Raw genomic sequence first — 27,869 nt, 5'->3', positions numbered from 1 at the left:
ATGGCAGAACTTCCTCCCCCTTGCTCTTATCATTATGATACTGCTAGTGACTACTTTCCTAGGCATATTCCCTAGAATAGAGTTTGTTGAATCAACTTTCTGATATGCTTCCCCAAGCATAGTCAAAAACCCACCCTTAATTCATTCCAATTTCCAACTTCCATCAGGGAAGCTTACTAATTGGGGTAGAACTAGTTCTATCACAAAAGCGCCCAATATGTCACAAAAGTGTAAGGCCATCAATGGACCTGTGTACATTTCCATTGCCCTTAAATATGGGTGGTGTTTCTATAGCGGGTAGGGAGGTGGGGAGGTCAGGCTACCCACAGGTGCAGCAACAGGCTAGCAGTCATAGTGAAGAGTAGGTCCCTCTTTTCTAGGACTCCATCCTAGTGGTCACAATTTGAAAATCATTTGAAAATCCCTAAATCTAAATAACTATGATATGTTATGTTAAAAAAAATTCACATTGATTTTCATTTTTATAAATATTTTAGATCCCTTTATATCTAAATATATCCCTCTCTTCCACTACCTAGTGACCCATTACTTATAAAAAAGAAAGAAAAAAAAGCAAAGGCTTATGCCAACCCCTCTGGGGCAATAAGGAAAGGCAGGAAGTATCCTGAGTGAAAGCTGAATGCTACTAAATGTCAAAAGGGACAAAAAAGTGTGGGACTAAAGACTAGATCTACTTAAGTGTTTAGAGAATTAGGAAGATGGTCAGGTTTTACCAGCACCTCATAGATAATGGGTTCTGGTCACAGATCCTTATCCCAGTAGAGCTAAAAACATCTGGATTTCTCAAATACATCCCTATAAGGATAGGGAGAACTCTCAACTACTTTCATATACATAGTTTATAGAATCCGAAATAGAATCCAAATGAGTATAACATCACAAACACCCTTTTGATGAGCTGATCCGCCCTCTTTACCGCCCCCCCCCCCCCCCCCCCCGCCATTATTCTAGGGCAGGTGCCTCACACAATCAAAATCTGTCAGAAAGCTGTGGGGAGACATAAACGTAATACATATATTGCCCCATCCTAACTGCCTTCCCAAGACTACCCAGAACATCTATGCTCATGAAAATTGTCTGAGTTACCCACAGAGCTTCAGCTGCATGATTCCTGTGCTCCAGGAACTTATTTGGATAATTTTTCTTTCCAGATTTTAAGCAATCTTCCCCCATCCCACTCAAGCAACAAGTATACTACCAGATAAATGCTGCCTCTGCACATCCTAAGGACATATTTTGGTTGCTCCCTTCCCAGGGGAGAGGCAGATGGGAAGGGAAATCCTACTAAACACCCTCTCTTTCCATTCCCTGATGGTAACATTCTCTGTACTCAAAGATGAAACAGTTGTTGGTGGGACACAAGCTCCAACTGTCTCTCCACTAGTTGGGATGGGTTAGCCCTGAGTTAACTACAATTGCCCACCTTGTGACCAAAAAGGGGAGACTAATCTGAGATATGCAGTATGGGTATCAGTTTATCTGTAAAAAAGTTATAGGACATATATGTGTGTGTATGTGTGTGTGTGTTTGTGTGTGTATATATTAAATTTAGTATATAATTTTATATACCTAATAGATATTCTTCATGGTTTCATACATAATCTTTTTCTGGTTTTTGTATATAGAAACACTTATATTTGCTGATGTTCATGACATTTATAATTGTTTTTAAAAAGCTCTTTCATAAAAAGTAGGCCTAGACAAGATGATTTCCTAAGGTCTCATTTAGCTCTAAATCTATGAAATTCAATAGGAATGATGATAATAATCATCAAACTAAAACATCAAAAAATGAAATCAAACTGGATAAGAAACAAGGAAGTTATGACTAAGGCTAATGGGCTTTATCTAGAAAGGGAAAACCCAAACTCATATAAGTCACATTCTCTAGGACTAGAAGCCTAAGACAAATGAGATGCTGAGGAAGACATAGGAATCATTTTTACTAACCAAATTCTAAAAAGACTGAGGAAAAGGCATCTAATATTTGAGTGACAGCTAAAAGGTACTAACTGCCAAAGTAGACAAAAAGTGGGGCAAAAGACTTGATCCACTTAAGTGTTCAGAGCTTTAGATTTCACCAGCACCTCATGGCTAAAGAGTTCTGGTCACAGAGCCTTGTACATGAAGGCATAAATTGGAAAGCCTCTCAGACTGGTTGAAAACAACCAGGCCTCCTCCCTCACCCTGTGGCAAGGACAGTCTTTGGGCTTCATCGGGGCAGACAGTTGGTGATGGGGTCAGGTCGAGCCATAGGTACAAAGTTCATAGAGCAGTGAAGTAGGGGACATATCTTCTCATGGTCCTTTAGCACATCATTCAAATGCTTCAGCTCTTCTGTCAGCTTCCCAATCTCTCTCCGAAGGGAGGTGTTTTCTTGTTCCAAACATTCATATTCCTGGAAGAAGAGAAAGGAGTTGGGGTAAACCTTGGGACCAATGATGAAAAAATCATTTCTAGGGCTATTGATGATTCTCTCCCCACTTCAAAACTAACCTCCTCCATAAAACTGTTCCAATTAACCATGATTAACCATGCAGGTCTTACTCAGACACGGGGCATCCCCTTAGCATTTATCTATTTATTCTGTAGTACTCTATAATAGATGGGCAGTTAGGGGATACAGAGGATAGAGCACTGTGTTTGGAATCAGGATGATTCATCTTCCTGAGTTCAAACCCAGCTTCAGATATGTATTAGCTGTGTGACTATGAGCAAGTCACTTAACCCTATTTGTCTCAGTTTCTCTTCTGTAAAATGTGCTGGAGAAGGAAATGGCAAACCACTCCAGTATCTTTGCCAAGAAAATCCTAAATGGGGTCACAAAGAGTCAGACATAACTGAAAAATAACAATTACAATAGAAATGTAAAATCCATGAATTCAAAAAGTCTAGAGTTCATCTAGTCCAATCTCCAATGTAATGCAAGAATCCTCTCTAGTACCCTAGAAGCAGATGTACTCCAGATGAAGCATTCCCTGTTCCTTCAACTATTATCTCATCTAATATCTTCACTTTCTTCTAGGTATGCTTTGGTTTGCCAACATCCCTTAGGAAGGGTGGCACCTAGAATGCAAAGCAATACTTCAAAAGTGGTCCTGTGTGGAATACAACAGGACTCTTACCTTCTTTGTTCAAACACTACATTTTTATTAACATAGCCTAAAACAAAATTGCACTTTTTTGGCAAACATATCATTACACTGTCAAATTTTATTGAGTTTGCAGTCAACTAAAAACCCATAGGTTTTTTTTATATGAACTACTGTTAGGCCCACTGATTCCCATCCTACAATTAATCAGCAAGCATTTACCATCTAAGTGTGTGAGGGGGAGGGTATACAGTCAGAAAAGATACCATATGCACATGTTATATACCGAATTGACATACAATATATAGAGAATTTACATACAATAAATACAAGCTAATTTTTTATTTGTGCATTTGACTTCTGTTCCATTAAATTCAACAGTTAATAAATGGTATGCTAAAGATATGGAATAGATACAGATATTTACACATATATGTATACATATATATATATACATTATAGATAATGTATTCTTAAAGAGTTCTTCCCAGGGTTCTTCCCATAATGACGTTTATCTAGATGACATCTAGGTGGGCATGAGAAATATGCATAAATAATGATAATACAAAATAGAACAAGCAGATAGAAAAAATGCAATCAGGTCCAAGGAAAGAAGAGAACACAAGTTCCAACGGGGGAGGGGGAACTTCCGTGAGAAAGTAATTTTTAATCCGGGTCTCTTTGAAGGCTAGGTAGGAATTCAATAGATGGAGGCCAAGAGAAGGCCATTTAAGGCACGAAAAGATAGAGAAGAAGACAGAATCCTAAGTATGTAGGATGCATCATAATGCAATTTGGATGGAATACAGAGTATACACTCAATGCCTGCTATATATAATTGGGAGAAATATGATATGATAAGGCTGGCAAGTTAGGATACTGGGAGGTTATGTAGGGTCTTAGTATGGGGCTAACCGGATCAAACTTTATTCAACAGACAATAGAGAACGACTGAAGAGTTCTGACTACCAGAGTGACATGATCCAGTCTACACATCAGGAAGATCAGTCTGCCAGGACAGCAAAGGAGAGATTGTAGAGCACAGATACTGGAAAGAGGGAGATAGGAGGTAGGAAGCTATTTTAATAGTTAAGGTGGGCAGAAATGGGTACCTTAGTGGGAGAGATGCCAGTAAAAACAGAATGAAGGAGACAGATTCTAGAGATATTTTAGAGGTAGAATTGGCAGAACTTGGAAGTTTGGGCAATGAAGGAGAGGGAAAAATGAAAGATAACTGAAGTTTCAAGCATGTATTACTGGAGGGTAAGTAGTTTTACTGCCAGAGAGTTTGGGAGAAAATATAATAAATTCAGAGTTGAATATGTCAAGTTTGAAGTACTAGCAAGATATCTAATTAGTTATACTTGGTAGGCTCTTGAAAATGTGAATCTGGGACTCAGGAAGGAAGAACAAGGAGACTATGGTATCCTGGGATCCAAGGGATGAGAAAGAAGGGGTGATCAATGAGAACGCAGACTGCAGAAATCAAGGAGACTGGGAGCTAAGTCAAGGCATTTGGGTTGATCAATCAGAAGATCATTGGTGAGAATAGTTCGTAAAGTGGTAAAGACAGATTTGAGGTTGCGGTGGCTTAAAGGATGAGGGAGCTAGAAATAAAACATCAGATGCTACTCCTGTTTCAAGTGGTTTAGAGGTAAGCTGGAGGTAGGAGCCCAGAGGTTGGTTTGGGTTCATCATTGCACTCTGTCTATATTTTTTTTTTTTTTTTGCATCTCAGATGTGTCATCCATCCACCAGCTCCATTCTCAGTTTTGTGTCATCTGAACATTTAATAAAGATGTCCTTGTCATCAGCCAATTCATGATTATAACCTTGGCTGGGGCTCTGCTGCTTGCTTGACAACCCAGCTCTATTGTTATTGACTTATTTCCCATAACACCTGTTACTGAACTTCTCTTCTATCCTCTCCCTGCAACAGAATTTTCTCCAAGCCTTTCACTCTACTGAGAACAATGAGACAATCTAAGGTAAACTCCACCTTAAGGTGAACTCCCTTGTCTATTCCTCAGAACTCAGAATTATCATCTATTCTCTCTGTATTTTTTTTTAGTCTTCTTTAGTATTTTATTTTTCCCCAGTTACGTGTAAAAACAATTTTAGCAATTCATTTTTAAAACTTTGAGTTCCAAATTCTCCTCCTTCCTCCTTCTCCCCCCCCCCCCCCACACTGAGAAGGCAAGCAATTCCACATTCTCTCTGAATTTCTGATGCAAGATCACAAAGGAACAGCCAAATATCTTCATACACTAGTCATCTCCTTTTGTCCCCCAACTAGCCTCCCAATGATTAACTTATTTTATCTGGTTCTGAGGTCAGACTATCATAAACCAATGGCATAAGCCGCAACATGGGCCATCAAGGGCAGGATGGGAAAGCAGGGAAGTGGAGAGGAGCACAGGAGGGCAGCAGAGGCAGAAGACGGGCAGATGAGAAAGGAGAGGGGGCTGCAAGAGTACTAACACACACACACATATATACATATGTGTATGCATACACATACACACACATTAAAAACAAAAAGCAGCTCCAGTAGAAAGGTCTGGATTCAAATCTCAAATCTGTGACACAACCATTGTTATTTAACATTTTGGGGCCTCAGTTACCTGATCTTTAATTGAGAAAGATGGGCAGAGTCCATTCTATATCCTATGGGCAAGAGGCTGAAAACTCAATGAAACTCTATGCAAAGCCAGAAGCTGGCAGAAGACACGACAACATCTTAACAGTCAAGCAACCAGTGACAATGACAAGAATTGACCTCGGGAACAACGGCCCATGACCAGGCAGAAGCCTCCAACTGGGAGCAATGAAATACCCATACACTGGGAGAGACTATCCACCCTGGAGGCTGCATGCTTCCTAGTGCCAATCAGGAGCAAGGCCTCTGGGGAATAGCTTGATGACGTTACCAGAAAACATCAGTAGCTATTCGGTGTCAGAGGCTTAAAATGTGATCCACACTGATGTGCTGGCTTTGGCATTCTCTCTTGTGTGTTCACTCTTTCCCTTGATGGTGTGTGTCCGTATGACAGAATGTGCCCTCAAAAAATAAAAATAAATAAGAAAACTGGACTAAGTGTCCTCTCAAGTTTTCTCTAGCTCTAGAACTAAAATATTAGTACAGACCTGAGCAACTTACAGCCCAGGCTGCATTCGGTGGCCACTTGCTCATGACCAAGGAAGCAGCCAGAAGGCTACAAGTTGTACAGGCCTGTGTTAGTAGAAAGAAGGCTGGATTTAGAAACAGAGAGCCCAATTCCAAATCTCACCTCTGCTACTTATTACCTGTATGACCTTGGAAAAATCACTTAACCTCTCTCGTCTTTAGTTTCCTCATTTGTGAAATAAAGGGGTTGGTTTAGAAGTTGATCAGTAAGGTACTTCACAGTTTTAAAGCCTACTAAGCCTGGATAATAAAATTGAAAATAAAAGTCATCACCACCCCGGGGCAGGAACTGAGAACTGGACTGGTTTCTGCAAAGTGTTTATAAGAGCCAGAGCAGGGAATCAATCTGAGGTCTATGGGCTTGGAAAAAATAGTTTACTGTATTTCAATAAAACTGGGTTCCTTTACAATCCTATGCATTTGATTTTATGTATTTAAAAACATTATTCTCCTGTTTCTCCTTACCTCCTTTTTCACCATAACAACCTGTAAAAACAAACAACTTGGAAAACTTTATAGCTTTCTTATGAATTATTATCAATCCAATGACATCCATGGCTCCAAAGGATGATGAAACAGGCTTTCCGTGACAGAGGGGTAATGGTTTTAGAGCACAGAATGAGTATATATTTGTGTTTACAGTCACTGAGGGAATTTATTTTGCATAACTATGTACATCTGTTACAAGAAATTTGCTTTTCTTATGGGATAGGCAAGTAGAAGGGAGAGAAAACAGATTTCTATTAGTTTGTTTTTTTTTAAATAGAGGTGGGGAGGGGTTTCAGATATGAAATGCTGCACACAGTTTCAGATGAGATCACTATACGTTGAGTTTTATTTAACGATTTTACTTAGTTACAAGAGCTCTCTCACAAAGTTGGAATGATCTGTAAATGTAAGAAACACAAAAACAAAATACCTTACAAAACTTTAAAAGGGAATTTTCTGATAATGGGTCCATAGGCTTTACCATACTGCGAAAAGGGTACAGGATAACCAAAAAAAAAAAAAATTGCTAAGGAACCTTTGTCTAGAGGAAGACTTCCAGGTGTAGATTTAAGAAAAAGAATTTTGTGAGATAACGGACAAGAATTACACAGGATGAGAATGTGAAAGGCTTTTAATTTGCCCACATGGCTAAGATCAAAGATCCACTGAAATACTGAATTAAGTCTAAAGTATTACCAGCTGTTTTCCTAACAACAGCTCCGTGAGATCAGTAGTACAAGTATTATCATGCCGATTTTAAAGATAATGAAACTGAGGCTTGGAGACATTCAGTGACTGACATAGCTTCTTACTGCCAGTAGGACAGATTACAAAATCCTTAGTCTGGCATTTAAGGTCCCCTACCTACCTTTGCAGAGATTTCATGTTACATCAATAGAATTATAAAACTACAGCATTTGAGAATTGTAAGGGGGCCTAGGGAGCCAGCTGGTCTAACCCACATCTAAAAGGAATCTCTGATATAACAGTCCTAAGTGTTCCTAAAACCTCTACTTGAAGACCTCCAAGGATGGGGCAATCCCAGCTCCCAACAAGCTTTGCCCCTTCTGCACAGGTCATAGAGCTTTTCCTCTCACGAACCAAACACTATATTCCAGCTGAAACGAAATACTAGAGGTTCCCTTGACTTGATACTGTGTCTCCTGCCTCTATGTATTTATTCATAAAGGCCACTCCATGCCTGGAATACCTTGCAAAATCCCCAGGCTCAATTCCACCCACTCAACGATATCTTCATCTCTCCAGACCAAAAATGATTTCCCACTTTGCTTCCATCACTTTGGTTAGATTCCTCCTCTACCCCAATCACAGTACACTTTTGCCTTAGGTTTATTTGTATTCTATTATCTTTCTCCTAGTAGGATGTAAGCTGCTTGAAGGCAGAGGCAAGAAGTGTGTCATTTTGCAGGCAGGGCCTTACACAATGCCTTGCTGGTAATAGGTGCTTAATCAATGCTTGCTGAAATTAATTGAATTGCCTGAGATTAATCAGCTGTTGGTGACAGACTAAACACATGCTGCCTCTCAGTGGTTTCCCATCCAAGCCTGCCGACTCCTCTCTCCTGGCTTACTCTACCACGCTGGGTTCAGAGTCATCCATCTGTCACTGAAGGCAATGTACAGGCCACACAGCCATGCTTTCCTTAGGGATTCCTTTCCCTTGGAGGTCTAGTTTGGCTCCCCAGCCTGTGGAGGGGCCTTTGTCTGAGCTGAAAGTAAGAAAGAGGAAATAAGAAAGTAAACAAGAAGTGGTATTCTCTTTGCTGTGTGACCTGCTAGCAGGAGGCCCAGATTGTTTGAAAACCACAGGAATATCAAGAGGGTCTGGGAGGGGAAAGACGGGCTGGAACCTAGAGAATATCAAAAGAGAACAGAGAAAGAGGGGGAAAAAACCAACCACCACCAGGGCACACGTTCATATTTAGAAGAAATTACCTGTACATAGGCAAAACACTTTGGTCCTCTTGTTATTTAAAAAAAAAAAGAAGTTATCAAATTTAATGCCATCCACTCCCACTGACTTTCTAAACCATTTGCCACAGCAGGGTTTGAGGCCATTATCCTACTTCATTTTTCTGTTTGCTAGGAAATCTTTCCAAAGAAAAGAATGAGACCAAAGACACCAAAATTACTACCCAAGTCCAGGATTCTACTCCTCGGACACTATGCTAGGAGGAGCGGCGTGAAGAAAGGGGACAGACCAGGTCATCAGGACTAAGTAAAGGATATATGGTATAATGGAAAGAAGGATGGACTTGGAAGTGAGGAAACCATGGGCAAGTCACCCTAGCTGAGACATAATTTCCTAATCTGTCAGCCCCAAAGTGATGAGGGCCTGAACTCAGGTTGGGGCTGTGAGCTGAGAGAAGGAGGCGTATATGAGTCATGTTGGGAAGGGAGAAATGACAAGATTTAGTGAATGGACTGGCTACATAGGATGAGTGAGAGCATAAAAAGGAGATGGTACTTGTATCAGTCGCCTCAAAGGGTGGCTTTGAAGAGTACACTCTGTAAGTCTTTTCTAAACCTCCCAAGAAGAATAATAGGAATAAAAAAAATGTCATCAAGGATATGTATGATAGAAAGGGAAGACAGGCTTGTCCCATGGCAAGAGGCAGAGGTGACAGGTAGACAACTGCGTTCCCCTAGTTCCCAAGGGAAGTCTCTAGAACACTAGGGGGACTCCCTATGGTGAACGTAAGGGACGACATGGCCCCAAATGCCCCACGATGAGCAGGCTGCCATCTGAAATGTTGGAGAGAACCTAGCCATCAATGAGCTCACAGATTCACTGGAGTACCTGGTGTCCCAAAAGTCTTAATTCAGTTTTAAGCTATTAAAGCTTCACTGGGGCTGGTTTAATGGGAGGTAAATTAGATAATTAGACAGAAGAGGGGGTAGCTGAAGTGGGAAAAGGAAGGAATAACAAGAAAGAGAAAGGGCAAAACTACTGCAATCAGATTTAGAAAATGGCAGAGCTGGACTGGACTGTAGAAATTATCCAACCACCGAAAATCAAAGTTGGAAGGTACAGCAGAGGTGATCTGGTCCAAGACATTATTGAATAGGATTTTCCTCTAAAAAATCCTCAACCTTCTAAACCAAATCACTTAATCTCACTTAATCTCTCTGAGTCTCAGATTCTTTACTTGTAAAATAAGAAGGTTGGATTAAGTGACCTCCAACTTCCCCTTTCAGCCCTAAATCTATAATCCTACAATCCATCTTCCTCCTTTTACAGTGGAGGTAATCCTTCTGCCATAGAGAGGTGGCGCTGGCTGTGTGACCTTAAGGCAATCACTTACCTTAGAAAGCTTAGTAGTGAAGGGACTGTCTCAGTTTCCCACAAGTAGTTCATGGCAAAACCAGGACTAGAACCCCGATCCCCTGACTCTTGAGTTCAGTTTTCACTCGCCATGGTAATATAGTGCTTCTGTCATTGTTTCAAAGGTACCTTGGACCCAGATTCCCCATATAATTTACTGCCTTGGAGTTGGGCAGCTAAGCTTCTCTCCCAGAGCCACTTGAACCTCAGGCAAAGGGGCAGCAGAATTTCAGGGAGGGCACGGTGACACTGATCCTGAAGGCTCCTGAGCTTATATCGGTGGGTCTATTATCAAGCCAAGTCCCAGCTAAAATCCCATCTTCTACAGGAGGCTTTTCCCAATCCCCTTACTGTTACTGCCTTCCCTCTGTGATTATATCCTATTTATTTTATCTAAGTTTTGTTTGTACATAGTTGTTGGCATGTCTCCCCATCAGAGACTGTGAGCTCTTTGACAGCAGAAATTGTGTTTTGCCCTTTTTTATATCTCCAGGTGCCTGGCACATGGTAGGCACTTGATAAATGATTGTTGACTGACTGACTGTTATATTTCAATGCTGAAAAACTATGCCATGGCGGCCTTCAAGGACAATAAGATATAGAAGAAGATACCGTGATCAGTGAATATATGAAATGCATGAAGATTAGAGAGATCTTCAATAACTACTCTATATTCTATGACCATATGTGACAGTGGAATCCTTCAGGATGACGCCATTGTCTTTCTTTTCAGACTTTTTTGACTCTTAAAATCCTTTGGTAGGCAGAATGTGTCCAAGCTAGAACTCTCAGGGAACCTTTGAGATCCTAAACTTGGGTTCTCATTCCATGAGGACAGACTCAGGTCACTACGGTCCATAGGCAAATATAAGCATCAGAGGCTGCTGTAAGGGGTATTAGTAAATTGTAAGATGTTAGGTAATTATTGAAGACAGCAAGCTACTTTGTCCTCACTCTGTAGGTCAAATTCTCTCCCCATAATACTCCACATTCTCTTTTCCTTTGCTCCAGTCTTTGAAGAAAAGACGGCCCTTCTTGCTAATGCCAAACCCTCTCCTTGTGTCCTTGATCTCATTTTCTCCTGTCTTCTTGGGGCACTTGATTCTTATAATAATAATTAAAAATAATAATAATAGCTGGCACTCAATCACGTTAAGGTTTGCAAAGTTCTTTGTTTTTTAATTCAATTTTATTTTTAATTCTGAATTCTCTTCCTCCCATCATTGGAGAAGACAAGAAAAATAAAACCTGTTACAAACGTGTACAGTCAGGCAAAATAAATCCCCACATGTGTCACATCCAAAAAGAAAAAAAAGGAAAAAATGCTTCAATCTGCACTCTGAGTCCATCAGCTCTATCAGGAGGTAAATAGCATGTATAACATGGGTTCTTTGGAATTGTGGCAGATCTTTGTGTTAATCGGAGTTCTTATGTATTTAGAATGGCTTTACAAAATTGTTATTATATGAATTGTTCTCCTGGTTCTGCCCATGTCACTTTGTATCAGTTCTATATATTTCTTCCCAGGTTTTTCCAAAATCAAAACCATCATTTCTTACAATACAAAATTATTTCTATCACCTTCATATACCATAACTTGTTCATTCCCCATTCGATGGGCACCCTCTCAGTTTCCAATTCTTTGCCAGCACAAAAAGAGATACTATAAATATTTTTGTCCATATGGGTCCTTTTCCTCTTTCTTTGATCTCTCTAAGGTATAAACCTACTAGCAGGTCAAAGAGTAAGCATAGTTTAAAAGCTTTGGGGACATGATTCCAAATTGCTTTCCACAACAGCTGGACCATCTTAACTCCATCAACAATGTGTTATAGTACCTGCTTTCCCATAGTCAATCCAGCATTTGTTGTTTTCCCTTTTTAAAAAGTCTACTTTGTCAATCTGATGGGTATGAGGAGGTATCTCAGAATTGTTTTAATTTTGCAAGGTTCTTTATCCCATCTGATGATCAAAACAATCCTATAAGGTGGGTACTTTTATTAGCTATGTTTTAGAGACAAGGAAACTGAGGCTCAGAGAAGTTGAACGACTTGATCCAGGGTCATGTAACCAAATGTCTGAGGTAGGAATTAAACTCAGATCTTTCTGATTCCAACTCAAACACAATCTCCATTGTACTCTCTAGCTGCCTCATCTCCCATATGCCTCAATTTTCAATCTTTCCTTATTCACTGGCTCTGATCTTCACCACCCCTAAAAAAACCTTCACTTAATTCTACTATCCCCTCAAGATATCATCTTCTTGCTCTCTTTTCTTTCACAGTCAAGCTCCTAAAGGCTGTCTCCACTTGTGGACTCAACTTTTTCCCCTCTCACTGTCTTCTGAACCCCTTTCAATCTGGCTTCTCACCTCTACTTGCAAACTGTTCTCTCCCAAGATTACCAGTGGTCTCTTCATTGATAAATCCAACAGTCTTTGCTCGATACTCAGACTTCTCCTCTCTCTGTTGTGATTGACACTGCTGACCACCCCTTCTGGATACTCTCTCTTCCTTCAGTTTTTGAGATGTCACTGTGTAACTGTTCCCCAGTCCTTTGGAGGATCACTATTCATGTCTATGACTGTACCCCAGGATTCTGTTCTGGACTCTCTTCCCTCCTCTCCTTATACTCTCTTAGTGACCTCATCAATTTGCAAAGGTTCAACTACCATCTCTATGTAGGTGACTCCCATATTTACATATCTAGCACTCATCTATCTCTGGAGCTCTAGTCCTCCATGTGCAACTATACTTTGGACATTTCCACCTGGAGGATCCAACTGCATCTCAAACTCAATGTGTCCAAAATAGGATTAATCATCTTTCTCAAAAAAATCCACTACTCTTCCTAATTTAACCCTTTCTGTAAAAGGAAAAGAAAACTGAGGCCCAAAGAGACAGTATCAGATGTGGGGTTTGAACCTAGGTTCTCTGACTCGAGAATCAGTGTTCATTAGTGTGCCACAATGGTGTTACTAAAGTTTTAAGCATCTTGGTTTGCAATCCAAAAGTCATCTTTGATTCAGAGGTAACAAATGGAGTTCACTTTTTCTAGGAGCTTGGCTGTGAAAGGGAGAAAGACTAAAGGATGATAGCTTGAGGGGATAGTAGGATTAAGTGAAGAATTTTTTTTAAAGGATAGAAAATATCTAGGTATGCTTGTTGTGCAGTTAGGTGGTACAATGGATAGAATGCTGGGTCTGGAGGCAGGAAGACCTGAGTTCAAATCTGGCCTCAGACACTTTCTAGCTGTGTGACCCTGGGCAAGTCACTTAATTCTATTTGCCTCAGTTTCCTCATCTGTAAAATGAGCTGGAGAAGGAAATGGAAAACCACTTTAGCACCTTTGCTAAGAAAACCCCAAATGGAGTCATGAAGAGCTAGACACAACTAAACAAAGACTTGCTTGAAAGACTGAAAATTAGAGGTAGAGAAGGGATAATCAAAGGGGCAATAAGTCATCTATTCTTACCATTTCTACTCCCACAACAGCTCTTCAGTAATCCTCTTCCCTCTTGATAGCTGCCCTGGTTTAGACCTGTCTTCACCCCGTCACCTAGGCTACTGCCATAGTGTCCTAATTGGTCTCCCTTAACATGACCTCTCTCCTCTCCAATCCATCCTCCACATAGCTGTCAAACTGATCCTCCTAAAGCACATGTTTGACAGTGCTTCTCTACTCAAGAAGCTCCAGGTATTCTTTATTGTTTCTAATAGAAAATACAAATTCATATAAAATATTATAAAGCAACACAAAATCTCACTCCAGACTGTCTTTTTCATCTGATTACATATAATACTCTCCAGCCCAAATGACCCATTTGCTATTCCTCGTACATATTATTCTGCGACCCTTCTCTGGGCTTTAACACTGGCCATCCCCCAAGGCTGAAATGCTCTCTCATTTCCACATCTGAGAATCCCAAGCTCCCTCCAAGGTTTAGCTCAGTGGCCACCTCTACCAGAGGTCTTTCCTTATTCCTCCAATAGTAGTGTCCACTTCTCCTTACTCCTGTCACTTGGTATTTATTTTGGGCTCTGGAGAGGTTTGGGCCCAGACCTATGATTTCACTGAATCCCAGAATCAAATAGAAACTCTTATTTGACAATTAAGGCTCTGGCCAGTCTTCTTATGAAATCTTCCTCCACACTATGCATGCTATGATGCAGCTACGCTGACCTCCTTGCTGTTCCTTAAAGCCATCACTCCATCTACTGTCTCCATGCCTTTGCACTGGCTGGAAGTGCATGGGAATCTTCCTCCATTCATGGAAAATTCTGCTTCATTCCCTATGCCTCTTAGCTTTCCTCAAAAATCTGATCAAATCCTACTTTCTGAAGGAGCCCTTTCCTGCCTTCCCTCTCATACCGACCCCTACCCCCAGGGCATATATTCCCATTTCAAATTACCTTCAACTGTTTTGTCTAGGAAAGGAGTGCAAGAACCATGCTTTTTTAAAGACAGAGCATTTATTAAATGCTTACTATGTACAAGGTACTGTGCTAAGCATTAAGGATACAAAAGAAAACCAAAAAACCAAGATGTTCCCTACTCTCAAGGAGCTCATATTCCAATGGGAGAAGACCACCCATCAAGGGGAGGTGGACAGGGGAAAAGGGAAAGGGATTGGTGAGATAAGGTCAAGGAAGCCCATGTGCAGGTGGAACAGACAGGAGAGTGCGCAGTGTGCCAGGGACTGCCAATGATACCAGGCTAAGATTCATCAGTCATCCCTCTGGCCTCAAATGAAGTCATGGCAGGCTTTCCAGTGTAGAAGAAGGGGAGGGGCCTAGCACACAGCTAGTGTTTAGATGGAGTAAACCTGAGAGTACACTAGGAAGGAAATGTATCTGCAACCCTTCTTGGAATCCCCAGGCTTAGTACAATGCCTGTTACACAGTAAGTACTTCATAAGTACTTGTTGACTTTTTGTATCCCTAGTGCTAGTACATAGTGGTGCTTTAAAAATATTTATTTAATTTAATAGCAGGGGAAAAAATCTGCAGTGATTATCTGTTTAACAAGAAAATCATTAGATGCTGCTTTCTGACTCCCTCAATTTTCTTCCCATGTGCTAGCAGAACCCCAGCTTTGATGCCAACTCACACTATGAACTAACTGGTTGCCTCTCACTTTCTCTAGGATATGATCCAGGTAACTCTTGGGGACTCCAGGAGTTTTCCATACGAACAAATCTGTTGCACCGATTCACTGTGAAATTATACTTCACCACATTTCTGAATCTGAAAACTTGCTATCATAAAACTGTAACAACCAAAATATGCGCTGCCATTGAAATGATTATTCCTACTTTCCGGTTCACTTCTTAATGAACTAGGCACTCAGGAGAACCAACAGAACCATGGGACTGGTCCTAGGTTCAATCCACCCAGGAGGAAACTGGGAGTGAGCTCTGTGTGTGTGTGTGTGTGTGTGTGTGTGTGTGTGTGTAGAGGAGACATCATACTTTGCACAAGCACTGATAATGCTTCTGATAGGATTCTAGATTTAAAATCAGAAGGGGTTTGAGAAGCTGTCCCCTATTTAAGCCCTGTTTTGAATTCAGGTCTTCCCAACTCCATATCCAATGTTCATATGGAGGACACTAGTGGTATCAAACTCAAACAGAAATAGGGGTCAACAAACCATAATAAGGATCCCCACTGTCTACATCCTGACATAGAAAAACACATATTAGCATTCTCTATGTTCTGCTGTTCTTTTATTTATTTTGTTAAGTACTTCCCAATGACATTTTTGTTTCCTCACACTCAGGAGTGTCTTGGGTGTCATGTTTTATGCCTCTTTACCACACCATGCTGCCCCTAACTCTACTGTCAGTGGGGCAAATATAACTATCTATCTGACTGGTGGTTGGGTCTAGTGGTGAGGATGCATTTTTCCTGAGCCATTCAAACTCTCCTTTGACCAGCGGCCCCCATCTGAGGGAGATAGTTGGGCCAAATGAATAACAATAAATAGCATTTATATAGCACTCTAAAGTATGGAAAGAAAATTATTTACAAACATTATTTCTCGTGAGACTCCCCACAAATTTTCTGAAACAAGTATTATGACTTTCCCCAGTTTGCAGATAAGGAAAGTAGCTCCAAGCCCATTCTTCCCACCTCACCATGCATTTCCCTATAAGGGCGGGAACTGGTGATTTTTGCTTCCTGAGAACCGCGCTCTCTAAAGGTGGTCAATAGTAAAGAGTTAGTATCTTCCACTCTTTCATCTCCACTGGACAGAAGCAAGAGCACACGTTCACACTTCAGTCAAAAGGACTGAATTTCAACAGGTCAATCATGCCAGCTACAGATGGAAGAAGTTTCTGTTGCATTCTGCCTGCATTACAAAGAGGTTTAAGTTCCTGACTCATCCAGTGATCAAATCCAAATATACTAAAAGTCATGAGCAAGGGGAAGCAAGGCTTAAGGCGGGTAGGTGATGCAATAGGTAGATGCCAGGAATCAGGAGGAACTGATGTCAAATCCAATCTCAGACACTTACTAGTTGTGTGACTTGGGCAAGTCACTTAATATCTGCCTACCTCAGTTTCCTCAGCTGTATAAAGGGGATAATTAATGGCACCTACCTTACTAGGGTGTTGTAAAATAATATTTGTAAAGTGGATCAATGGATAGAGTGCTGGACCTGGAGTGAGAAAGGCCTGAGTTCAAATTTGACACTTACTAGCTGTGTGACCCTGGTTAAGTACATATACACACACAGTCATTTTCAACTTTTTTTCGTGTTTCTTCATAGGAGTCTATCTATGCAGCTGGCTTCCACTGACAGCCCCTAGAGGGAGGGTCCTATATTCATCTGAGTGGCTTAGCTCCCCTGCAGCCCAGTGCTATGAGCAAAGATGGGGATGGGTCCTTTGAGCTTTGACACTACCTTTCACATGAAACCTTGAGGACAGGGGCTATTCTTTTCTTGTCTCTTCGGAATGGTTGTTTTGTAATAGTTACTGCGTGTTTGCTGACTGCTTGTAATTCCTGTTAGCCGTAGTATTTTAGTAACACAAAGCTGAGAACTGTTTGCTAAATGTAATAGTGACAAAAGTGAGGAAGAAAGCATGGGGCTTCACAAAATCCTTCTGTGGAAATTTATAAAACTACACAAAGGCTGGGAAAGAGCTTCCCCTAACATAATTCTGGAGAAACCCTGAAAGCTCTGCTCTGGGAGTTTCTGCCCCACAGAAGGTCATGGTAAATTTTATGCTTTAAAAAAAAAAGAAAAAAGTCTAGCCCCTCACCCCCACCCCCTCCCTGCCCCAGGCACCAGGGTGAAGTGAAGTTTGCTTTGGGATGTCCCCAGTGTCCTTGTCTGCCTTCTTTCCTAGCCCCACCATTGTGGAAGGAGAGCCCTGCTTAAAGGAATTTCAGGCTGTGTTTGAGGAGGGTAGATTGAGGTCACAGGGCAGAAAAGTCACCCATCCAAGAGTCTTTAAAATAATATCACCTCCTAGTCAAGTCTTTGGGCTACCCTCGTTGAATTATGTCATGGATTCTATGAGAACATATCCTTTTTTTGTGGCAAAATTCAATGGCAAATTCAAATTCTATTGGCTTGAAAAAGCAATAGCAAAAACTTTACCAAAAAATAATCAAGGGACTATCCAGAGTGAGAAGGGACATTAAGTGGTCCCCTAGTTTGTCCCCCACAATGACAATGAAATAGAGACTTCTTGAGATGGGAATTTCAACAGATCCTTTCTAGCCATAGCCTTGACATCCATTCAGGGCCAACGCAAAAATCTTTGTATCCACTCAACCAGTCAATCCCACGCGGCTGAGTAGACACAAAGATTTTTTTAAATCAAAATCTGCAAACATTTATTAAAAACCTACTATGTGCAAGGCGTTAAGCTAAGTGATGGGGGAATTCAAATATCCAGATAAATGGTATTTATATTGTACTTTAGCCTTTTCCATACATTAGCTCAGTTGTCACAACAACCCAGCAAGGTAGAGGTTATCATCACTGTTTTAAAGAAGATATTGACCTTCAGAGAGACTAAGAGATTAATGCATGTTAAGCTCATACCATAGACAGGATTTGAACCTACCTGACTCTCAGTCAACATTCTATCCACCATACCCCACTATTTCTCTAATTATAGAATAAGACAGATTCTGTCCTCGAAAAGCTTACAACCTAATAGGAAGGATAAAAGAAAAACTCAAATACCTCTAAATTCGAAAAGAATTGTGTAAGGAGGTTCGAACAGAATGGGGCCTTGGGAGTTTCAAGGAGAGCTTAAAATGGACAGAATCAAAAGAACTTACAGTCTATTAAAACTCCAGGATATTTTTCAAACTGCTCTCTAACCATCCTTCCCCCATGTTGTGACTTAGGAAATTATTTTTTCGAACCAAAATGTAAGAGTTTATATTTCTCTCTAATAAATTTAATTTTATTAGAAAATTCCCAAGTTAGGAAACTCCCTTTACCAGGGCAGTTTGGTACTTCCTCTACAGCTAAAGTCTTAGAAAATTGCCTAGACCAGTAGTGTCAAACCCAAATAGAAATTGGGAACCATAAATCTGTATCTAAGGATCTCTGTGGACCACATATTGACTTAGAAAACCACATGTTAACATTATCTATATTCTATTGTATGGTTATTTATACTGTTAAGTACTTCCTAATTATATTTTAATCTGGTTCTGCCACACAGGACTGTTGTAGGGTTGCATGCAGTCTAGTGAATCACTTGATACCTCTGACCTGGACCACTAAGAGGTTAAATGACTTACCCAAGAGTCAGACAGATAATACGTGTCAGAGACAAGATCTGAATGTAAGTCACCCTAGCTCCTAGACCTCCTCTCCATTTCCCACCTCATAACACTGTCTCTTGTTATCACTAATAAAAATGTTGAACAGAATGGGGCCAGAAAAAATTTCCAAGCTGCCATTGACACATTGGTGACTACTCTTTGATTTAGATGTTCTGCCAATTCAGAATCTTCCTAACTGTACTATTGTCTAACTCATCTCTTCCCAACCTGTCCACCAGAATACCAGGAGAATCTCTGTCAAATATTTGGCTAAACTCCAGATGAACCAAATTTACATTTCCCTGATCTACTAAGTCTAATCCTGCTCAAAAAGGAATCTATTTTCAAAGAAGACATCCTAGGCTATTTCTTATCACTGCTTCTGTTTTTAGATATCCACTAACCATCCCTTTAATAATAACATTCTAAAATTTTGCTAGGAATAAATTAAATTTGCTGGCTTATAATTTGTAGCTTCCGCTCATTTCCTTTAAAAAAAAAACCAACTAGAACATTTGCTTTTCTCTAGTCCTATTATATACTAGAAAGAGCACTGGCTCTGGAGTCAGAGGGTTTGGGTTAAATTCAGTTGCACCTCTGATGCTACCTATGTAACCGTGGACATGTCTCCGAACCTTCTCAGGCCTCAGTTTCCTCATTTGTAAAATGCATGGGTTAGACCAGATGTCCTCCTAAGGTCCCTTCAGCTCTAGACCTTTGGTCCTGTGATCTCTCTTGTTATCTACACTCTTTCATAGCTCAGTTATTCCATTTACTGGTTCTTTCAATACCCTAGGACTCAGTTCATCAGGACCCAGTGAACTCAGCTCCCCAAGGACAGGTAGGTTCTCTCTGACTATAGACAAATTAGCTTGAATATCAGCTCTCTAATAGCAATTTTTGTTATGTCCTTTCCAGTTCAAAGATCATTTTTGAAAGAGAACCCAGAAGCAAAACAAGAGGGGAACGTCTCCCCCATCTCTCCAGTGTTAATCAGCCTCATAAAATGCTGCAAAGAGATCAAGGAGAATGAGGCTTGGAAAAAGACATAGGTGGTGGTAATGGTAATAGGTGGTAAAAAGATGATGATGATAGCTAACGCTGATATGATGCTTACTCTGTGCCCGATATTTTACAACTATTGTCTCATTTGATCTTCACAACAACCCTGGCAGGTAGGTGCTATTATTAGCTCCACTTTAAAGATTAGGAAACTGAGGCAGACAAAAGTTAAGTGACTTTCCCAGGGTCACTACAGAGCTAGTACGTGTCTGAGCCTGGATCTGAACTCAGGCTTTTCTGACTCCAAGCCTGGTGCTCTCTCCACTGAGCTGCCTCTGCAGGATGACTGAATGAAGAAAGAGAAAGGATTTGAACACACTAAGAAACAGAGAGATTGCAGACTCTTAAACAGAAGTCGTCAAGGCAGAAACATATTCATTGACAGTTCACATTTTAGGATTTATGCACATAAATGAAGTAGAATATTCATGACATTTCTAATGATAGACAACATGGCATAGAGAGATGGTTTTGGAGTCAAGAAGACCTGGGTTCAAGTCCTGCCGCTGACACATATTGTCAGTTTCCCTCTGGGTGAGTTACTTAAGCTCTTGGGGTCCCAGGCAATACTTGAAGATTCTAAGTCATGGATGAGTTGTCAATCTACACTAGTGGAAAGTTTTTTCAGAGTGAAAGGCTCCCTTTAAATGAAATTACAAGCCTCAAACTCCCCAAAACAAAATCTACTTAGAACTTGATTTTCCTTTTAAATTCAGGTATGATTATGAAAATTTTCTGTTTTACTCAGTTCAGACTTTGCCCACATTCCTCATCAAGTTTGCCCTCACCAAAGCATACTTAACCCTGGGAACAAGGGAAAAAGTCATGAACAAAATATCGTTTCCCTCTATTCGTGTCCTGGAGGAGAGTCAGTTATCCTCCCATTCTCCTCAGGATGCATACATTCAACCTGGCCTGACTGCTTTGGACATTTCCAGGTCTCCAGGTAAAAGAACTGTGCTCATAAATTCTTCATTGTTGTTTGGTCATTTCAGACTCTTCATGACACTATTTGGGGTTTTCTTGGCAAAGATACTTGAATGGTTTACCATTCCTTCTTCAGCTATTTTACAGATGAGGAAACTGAGGCAAGCAGAGTTTGAGACTTGCCTATGGTCAAACAACTAGTAAGTGTCTGAGGCCAGATTTAAACTCACAAAGAGGAGTCTTCCTGACTCCAGACCTGGTACTCCATCCACTGTGTCACATAACTGTCCTTTGGCCAGGGCAACACAGGTAAATATTGGGCCAGAAACACTTTGGACCTAATCCAGTGTATTCTTAGGTGAGTGCCTTATCCTGGAATTAAAGGCCCCTGTGATCTTACTCCAATTTTCCTTTCCTATCTTATTTCACATTATTCTAACTTTACACATTCAATACTCCAAACAAAATAGAGATAGTTGCCATTCCCCAGTGGAGGACCACAAGAGTCTAAGAACCGGGTTCCAATTCTGCCTCTGATGAATACTGCCATGATGACTTGGGCCTTAGTCCCTTCATATGGTAAAACAAAGAGGCTAAACCAAATGACTTTTGAACTACTTTCTAGTTTTAGAGCTATAATCCTGTGTTCCCACTCTTCCCACCTTTGCTAACACCATTCCTTATATGTGGAATGCCTTTCTTTCTACCTCTCCCACCATTTCCACATGATAGAAGCTTCCTTGAACCTTTCAACTGAGAGCAAGCTGTCCTTCATCTGATTTCATTTATATTACACTTGTGAATGAACATGCTTAATCCCCCCCCATTAGAATGCAAACTCCAAGCATAATGGGAATAATATGCCTTATTTACCCCCATGTATCTCTCTCTGAACCTAGCACAATGATTGGGCATTTCTGTTGTTGCTCAGACCTGTAATTTCAATGGTATGGGGAAATATCAATGAGAAAAATTCTCTATTGGACACCAACTTGCCTAGTTCTTAAAGGTAATATGTGTCCGAGGTCGGATTTGAATCCAGGTCTTCCTGACTTCAAAGCCAGTCTTCTATCCATTACACCATTTTGCTTTTCATAATGGACATAATAGCCTCTAGATGACTTTTGGCTGAATGAAGAGAAGAAGGAATTCTATGCAGTGGATTGAGCGATGGCACAAATAGTTAGGGATGAGTACAAAGTGTGCTGAGTGTGCCCAGGCATACCCTAACATCTCAAAAAAAAACCCCCAAACTGGAATTTTGCCCTTCATTTTTTGTTTATATATTTAAAGTAAAGCTTAATTGTTTATTTTTTAAATATAAATATTAAATTAGTTAAAATATAAAATTAGTTAAATTTTAGTTTCTTTAGTTTGATGAATGAAAAATATCCATTATGATTATATAGCCAATGGACTTATGCCTTGAAAAAATATTAGCTGTTTGTATATCAGGCATACAACCTAATGATCACACACACAGTGGGTATTCAGAATCTGTGATTATTGACCAACTGACATTCAGGATAAGATATATCTTTGATAATAATAATAACCACAATAACTCCTATTTATGACGAGTTTTGCAAGGATGATGGCAAAATCTTGCTTCAGGGTCATCAGTGAGTATTCTACGTGCACCTTCCACCACCATAGCTACCATCACATACTTACCTCATGAAGTTTATCAGCCTTTTGTGTCTGTTTCTTCCGACTCCTCTGAGCAGCAACTCTGTTTTTTTCTCTCCTCCGGACCTTCCGGTCATCATCCTCAGGGCTCTAGGGAGGAAAAAGAGCAGGTGAGTGACAACACGGGTAATGAAGTCTTGCATTTTTATCCTTCCCGTGAGTTGTTCATTCGCCCTCTTCCAAGCAGCCTAGGCATCCATCACCCTTTGTTTGTAATAAATGTAAACACTTCTTGTTACATTATTTGATGTCATTCCCCTGCTCATAAGTCTTTACAGAATTAGAGAAATGGATGGAAACTCAATGGGCCTCTAGTCCAACCTATACTCCCAAAGTGGTCAGCTAGTGTCTGCTTAAAGACTTGCATTGAAGGGTAAACTCAGCATCTCCCAAGGCACTCCATTCCACTCTTTGGATAGCTCTAATTTTTAGGGATTTTTTTCCAGTCTCCTTGCCACTTCCATCCATTGTTCCTGGTTCAGTTCTCTGGAAGAACAAATCTAAACAGTCCAGGAAATACTTGAAGACAACTATCATGTTTCTCTGAGGCTATTCTGCAGGCTAAACTTCTCTTATCCCTTAAAGTCATTCTCATACAGCATGGACTTAAGGCCCTTCACCATTTTAGTTTCCCTCCTCTGGACACTTTTCAGTTTATCAGTGTCCTTCCCAAATTATACTGGGCAAGACTGAACAAAATGCTCCAGATCTGGACTGCCTATGACAGGGCACAGCGGGATTGTTACCTCGTTATTCCTGGAAACTAGGCCTCTCAATACAAACCAAGTTCATATCAGGGTTTTTTGACAACCACATCCTTGCACTGACTCATACTTGGCTTGAGGTCCACTAAAACACACAGATCTTTTTCAGACAAATCACTATGCCTTCTCTGTCTTGTATTTGTGAAATAACTTGTTGAACCCAAATGTAAGACTTTAGGTTTATCTTTACTAGATTTCACTTGTTAGATCCAACCCAATGCTCTGGTCTCTCAAGATACTTTAGGAATCTGACCCTGTCATCCACCATGTTAGTTAATTCTCCCAGCTTTATGTCATCTGTAACTTTGAGAAGCATACTATCTACACCTTTATCCAAGTCATTGGTAAAAAATGTTTAATAGCATAGGGCCAAGCCCTGACCTACAGGGGACTCCATTGTACACCTCCTTCTAGGGTGACATTGTGCTATTGACAACTACTCTTTGAGTTCAACCAATTTATCTAATGTTCTTTTCCACAAAAATAACAAGCTGTTTTTTCAAATGCTATAACAAAATCTAGGTAAATTAAACTCACCACATTCCCCTTATCTACCAATTTGGTCACCCTAGGAGAAGGAAAAAAAGAAAGAAATAGAATAGTCTGGCATGATCTGTTCTTGATGAAACCTTCTTTGTAATCCTCGCCTCCTTTTCCAGATAATCACTAACCATCTCCTATTCGTTCTAGAATTTCCCCAGGAATTGATGTCAAGAGCAGTAGCTTATAGTTTACAGACTATTTTCTCCTTTTTTTTTGAAAATTTTTCCTGCTCCAGTTCTTTGGTATCTATCCTCCATCAAGTGGTCAAATTGATCTTCCAAAAATATAGGTCTGACCATGTCAAATTCACCCCCTACTCCTATCCCCATCTCAATTTAAGAAATTCCAGTGGCTTCCTATTATCTCTAGAATCAAATAGAAAATCTTCTGTTTGGCTTTCAAAGCCCTTCATAACTTGGACTTTTCATACCTTTTTAGTTTCTTGCACTTTATCCCCATCCACCTACTCTGTCACCCAGAGTCACACAGCCACTTAGTTTTACCTTGTTCAAGACAGTTCATTGACTGAATACCTAGAATTCTCTCCCTATTAGTTTCTTTCAAAGCTCAGCTAAGGTACAAACTACTGTAGGAAACCACCTTCAATCCCTGTAGTTGTTAGTATTCTTTCCCTCTTCAAATTATTTAGCGTTTCCTTATCTTTGTAAATATTGTACAACTTTGTCCCTCCCCCTCAAAAAAAAAAAAGTAGAAGCTCCTTGAGGGCAGATAATATTTTTAATTTTGCTTCTATATTTCCAGCATGTAGACAGGACCTTTTATATACTATGGTGATAAATTAAATTCTATCGAATTGATATGTGCATAGAACACCCAGTGGTGGTGGTGGTGCTTGACTTAGATTTTAAACTCACAGAAAGCTAAGGACTTTGTATAACTTATTTTTGGATAGACTCCAACATAGTGTCACACAAAAAGATACCCAAAAACTTTTGATAATAATGAAATGCACAAATGCAGGTTTTATTAGTCATTCTGTATGCCTCATACTTCCCTGTAACTTACATTGACATGTCAAATTCCATTAAAAATCCTCAATTTTATAAACTAAGATATGGCTATTTGAAACTTTAATAATCAGTCCTTTTCTTAGAAGATGACTGACTAAACCAATACATCTTGAAACTCTCTGGTGGTACACAATAGTACGTCAGTCAAATCCCTCAAAGCTTATCACAGAACAAACACTTAAAGCCAATTAATGTGAAATGCTGAATAGTCAAGTTGAAACAGAGATTTCACGACCTTGGGTCAAAAACACAACCTAGTAAAATAATGACTGGGCATTTGCTATGCTGGGGTTCATGGGAAGATACTTAAGAAAGAGAAGTTATGGTCTTCCCTGAAGAAGTTACCATCTAACAAGGAAAAAAGGACAAGGAATTGGACACACACACATTCACCCAAAAGAATAAGACCAGAAGACTCAGTGATTTTGTCAGCCTTCTGGGTTCCGAGCATTGGAACTTACACTACCTATAACAAAGATCTACATGTCAGTAGGTAATTAGTGGGAGTTCTCTAGGGCATAGAGCTTAAATGTCTTGCTTGGGGTCTCACAGATGCTAAGAGGGATTTAAACCCAGAATTTCTTGACTCATTGCTTAGTACTCAATCCACTCCAACACATGCACATACGTCCAGAAGAAAATGACTCTGTGCTAAAAAGATCTGAAGCAAGTCTGAGATGTTCTCCCCACATTGCTGCAGACAAGCTAGTATTGACTCCAGATTTCTTGAGTCAGGGTTCAAGTCTTATCTCTGACTATTCAGCTATGGACAACCTTTCGGTCCCTTCAGACCCCTCTCCAAGACTACAAAAGTCCCACATCTGCACTGGTAAAAGGAAATTCCTCGCCTGGAGTTTTCTAAACCAATGAAATCAATGGTATGAACAACAAAAAAGTCTATACTATGCTGCGCACACAATCATACCAGCTTATTCACTGTCATCACCATCACTCTAAATAACTTATTAAGAGGCAGCTAGCTGGTGCAGTGGATAGAGTGCTGGTTCTGGAGTCAGAAGAACCTGAGTTCAAATCTGTCCTCAGATACTTATTAGTTGTGTGATCCTGGGCAAGTCACTTAACCCCAGATTGCCTCCAAAAATAAAATAAACTCATTTATTAAAGCAAATAAGTGCTGATTTGAAGGGTTAATAAATGTCCCCTGAATTATATTGACCAGCATGATACATGAAAATAGCACTGGCTTGGGAATCAGGGGGCCTGGGTTTGAATCTTACCCCCAAACCCTCTATGCCTACTACTTGTGTTGGTAGGGAGTTAATATAAATTAAGTTACTTAATGAGCTTGGACTTTCTTATCTGTAAAATGAGCTCTAGCTCCCTTATTCAGAGCTGAGGGTATTCCACATTCTGACTGGGCTACTGTGATATTTGGGAACTTGGATTCAAGATATGCCTGCTACTTAAGTGTCCTCTCGCTAACTTCCGTTAGAGGCTGAATTTGAGCTCTGATTTCTAGTGGTCTTTTCACTTACTTCCCATGAAGGTGGCCAGATAAACAGGGTGTGTGCGTGTATCTGTGTGTGTGTGTGTCTGTGTCTGTGTCTGTGTCTGTGTGTCTGTGTGTGTGCGTGGGTGCGTGTGTGTGTTGAAGGGGATGAGGACCTGGACCACAGGGGAAAAAAGCTTGAGAGTTAGCTAATAATAATCACAATAATAGCTATCATTTAAAGCAATTTAAGGTTTGCAAAATATTTTACAAATATTATCTCCATTGGTTCTTTACAACAACCCTGGGAGGTAGGTGCTATTACTATTAATTATCCTTATTTTGCAGAGGAGGAAACTGAGGCAGGCAGAGATTAAGCGACTTGCCCAGCGTCACAAAACTAGTTAGCTGACCTAGTTGGTTGGTATTTCACGTGAAGCCTGCTGCTGGGGTTAGCATAGTGGATATGAAGAGGTACTGGGTCCAGCAACAAGGCACCTAGGTTCCAGGTGAGATCCTTCCAGGAATTTTATCGGCAAGGCATATCACTTATCCTTACTGGTACTGAGTGGTGTTGACTAAAGGACTTCTAAGGCGACTTTCTCCAGTCTGCGGAGTGCTTCCACTTTCCCCCGGCATTAGGACTAAGCCTCCATTCCCTAAGAGCAGTATTCTCTGAAGCTAGAGCAGGAGAGGAAGAAGGATGGGCAAGGGTGGAACCCCTCTCCCCAGCCCTCCATTCCTCCACTACTGGTCCTGAAAGTCCCCTTGCCCCTACGGCTGGGAGATGGGAAAGCAGGGACCCCGACTGAGCCCTGGCAAAGGGAAGGCCTTGGCGACTGGCCACAGAGCAGCTCCCGGAGTTGAGTTCCCACGTGCGAAGGCAGGACTCTCCCCAGCCAGACCGCCGGGCTCCGGTGCCCGAGCCCCGGGGGTAAAGTGACAGCTCAGGTGGCAGCCGCGAGCACTCCTCGGCCGCCGGGCTCCAGCCTGGTCATCGCCGCCAACCCCACGCTTGCTGCCCCAAGCCAGTGCCTCCTGCCCTGTCCCCGGCCCTCTCCGCCCAGTCCCTCCCCAGCACCGCAGCCTGGAGAGCTGCCGCGGCCGCAGGCACTTACTTTGGCTCTCCGAGCCTCTTCCCTCTCCCTCCCGCCTGCCCACCTCCCCTGGCTACCTGCGGCTGTGGCTGGTTCCCGCGGGCAGAGACGCTCCTCTGCAGGACGCTGCCAGTGTCCGGGAGCCCTTGCGACATGCCGGGAGCTCCGCTGCTCCCGACCCGCCCCCGGCAGGGCAGCGCGGCGCAGCCTCCGGGGGAGGAGCAGCCAGCCCGGCCCGCCGCGCCCCTTCCCAGCCTACGGAGATTCTCCGGCCGCGGGCATCCTTCGCGCCAGCGCACCTGGCCCTGCTCTGGAGCAAGCCGACTTTTCCCTCCTCCCTTCTCTTCCCGGGCCAGACTGGAGGCACACCTCCTCC

General features: G+C 41.2%; 1 protein-coding gene across 1 annotated transcript; it reads right to left on the bottom strand.

Moving 5' to 3' along the window:
* Positions 1–950: 950 nt before the first annotated feature.
* On the bottom strand, positions 951–27,869 carry BATF3 (basic leucine zipper ATF-like transcription factor 3). The gene is made up of 3 exons (XM_072647879.1): positions 27,571–27,869; positions 22,594–22,698; positions 951–2,419 (listed from the first exon to the last, which is right to left on the bottom strand). The coding sequence occupies exons 1-3, from the start codon at positions 27,646–27,648 to the stop codon at positions 2,234–2,236; spliced, it is 369 nt and encodes a 122-aa protein (XP_072503980.1). The 5' UTR covers positions 27,649–27,869; the 3' UTR covers positions 951–2,233.

The sequence above is a fragment of the Notamacropus eugenii genome, chromosome 2, assembly GCF_028372415.1.
Source record: "Notamacropus eugenii isolate mMacEug1 chromosome 2, mMacEug1.pri_v2, whole genome shotgun sequence".
NCBI lineage: Eukaryota > Metazoa > Chordata > Mammalia > Diprotodontia > Macropodidae > Notamacropus > Notamacropus eugenii.
Note: the sequence above shows the minus strand (reverse complement) of the source record. Positions and strands in the feature narration are given on the sequence as shown.

Bases quoted from the DNA above. Each gene is read 5' to 3' on its own strand.
- BATF3 (XM_072647879.1), bottom strand. From the start codon at position 27,648: ATGTCGCAAGGGCTCCCGGACACTGGCAGCGTCCTGCAGAGGAGCGTC. The intron at 22,699-27,570 runs GTAGCCAGGGGA...TTTCCTCCCTAG, and splicing joins GGAACCAGCCACAGCCGCAG to AGCCCTGAGGATGATGACCG. The intron at 2,420-22,593 runs GTAAGTATGTGA...CTCTTCTTCCAG, and splicing joins AGGCTGATAAACTTCATGAG to GAATATGAATGTTTGGAACA.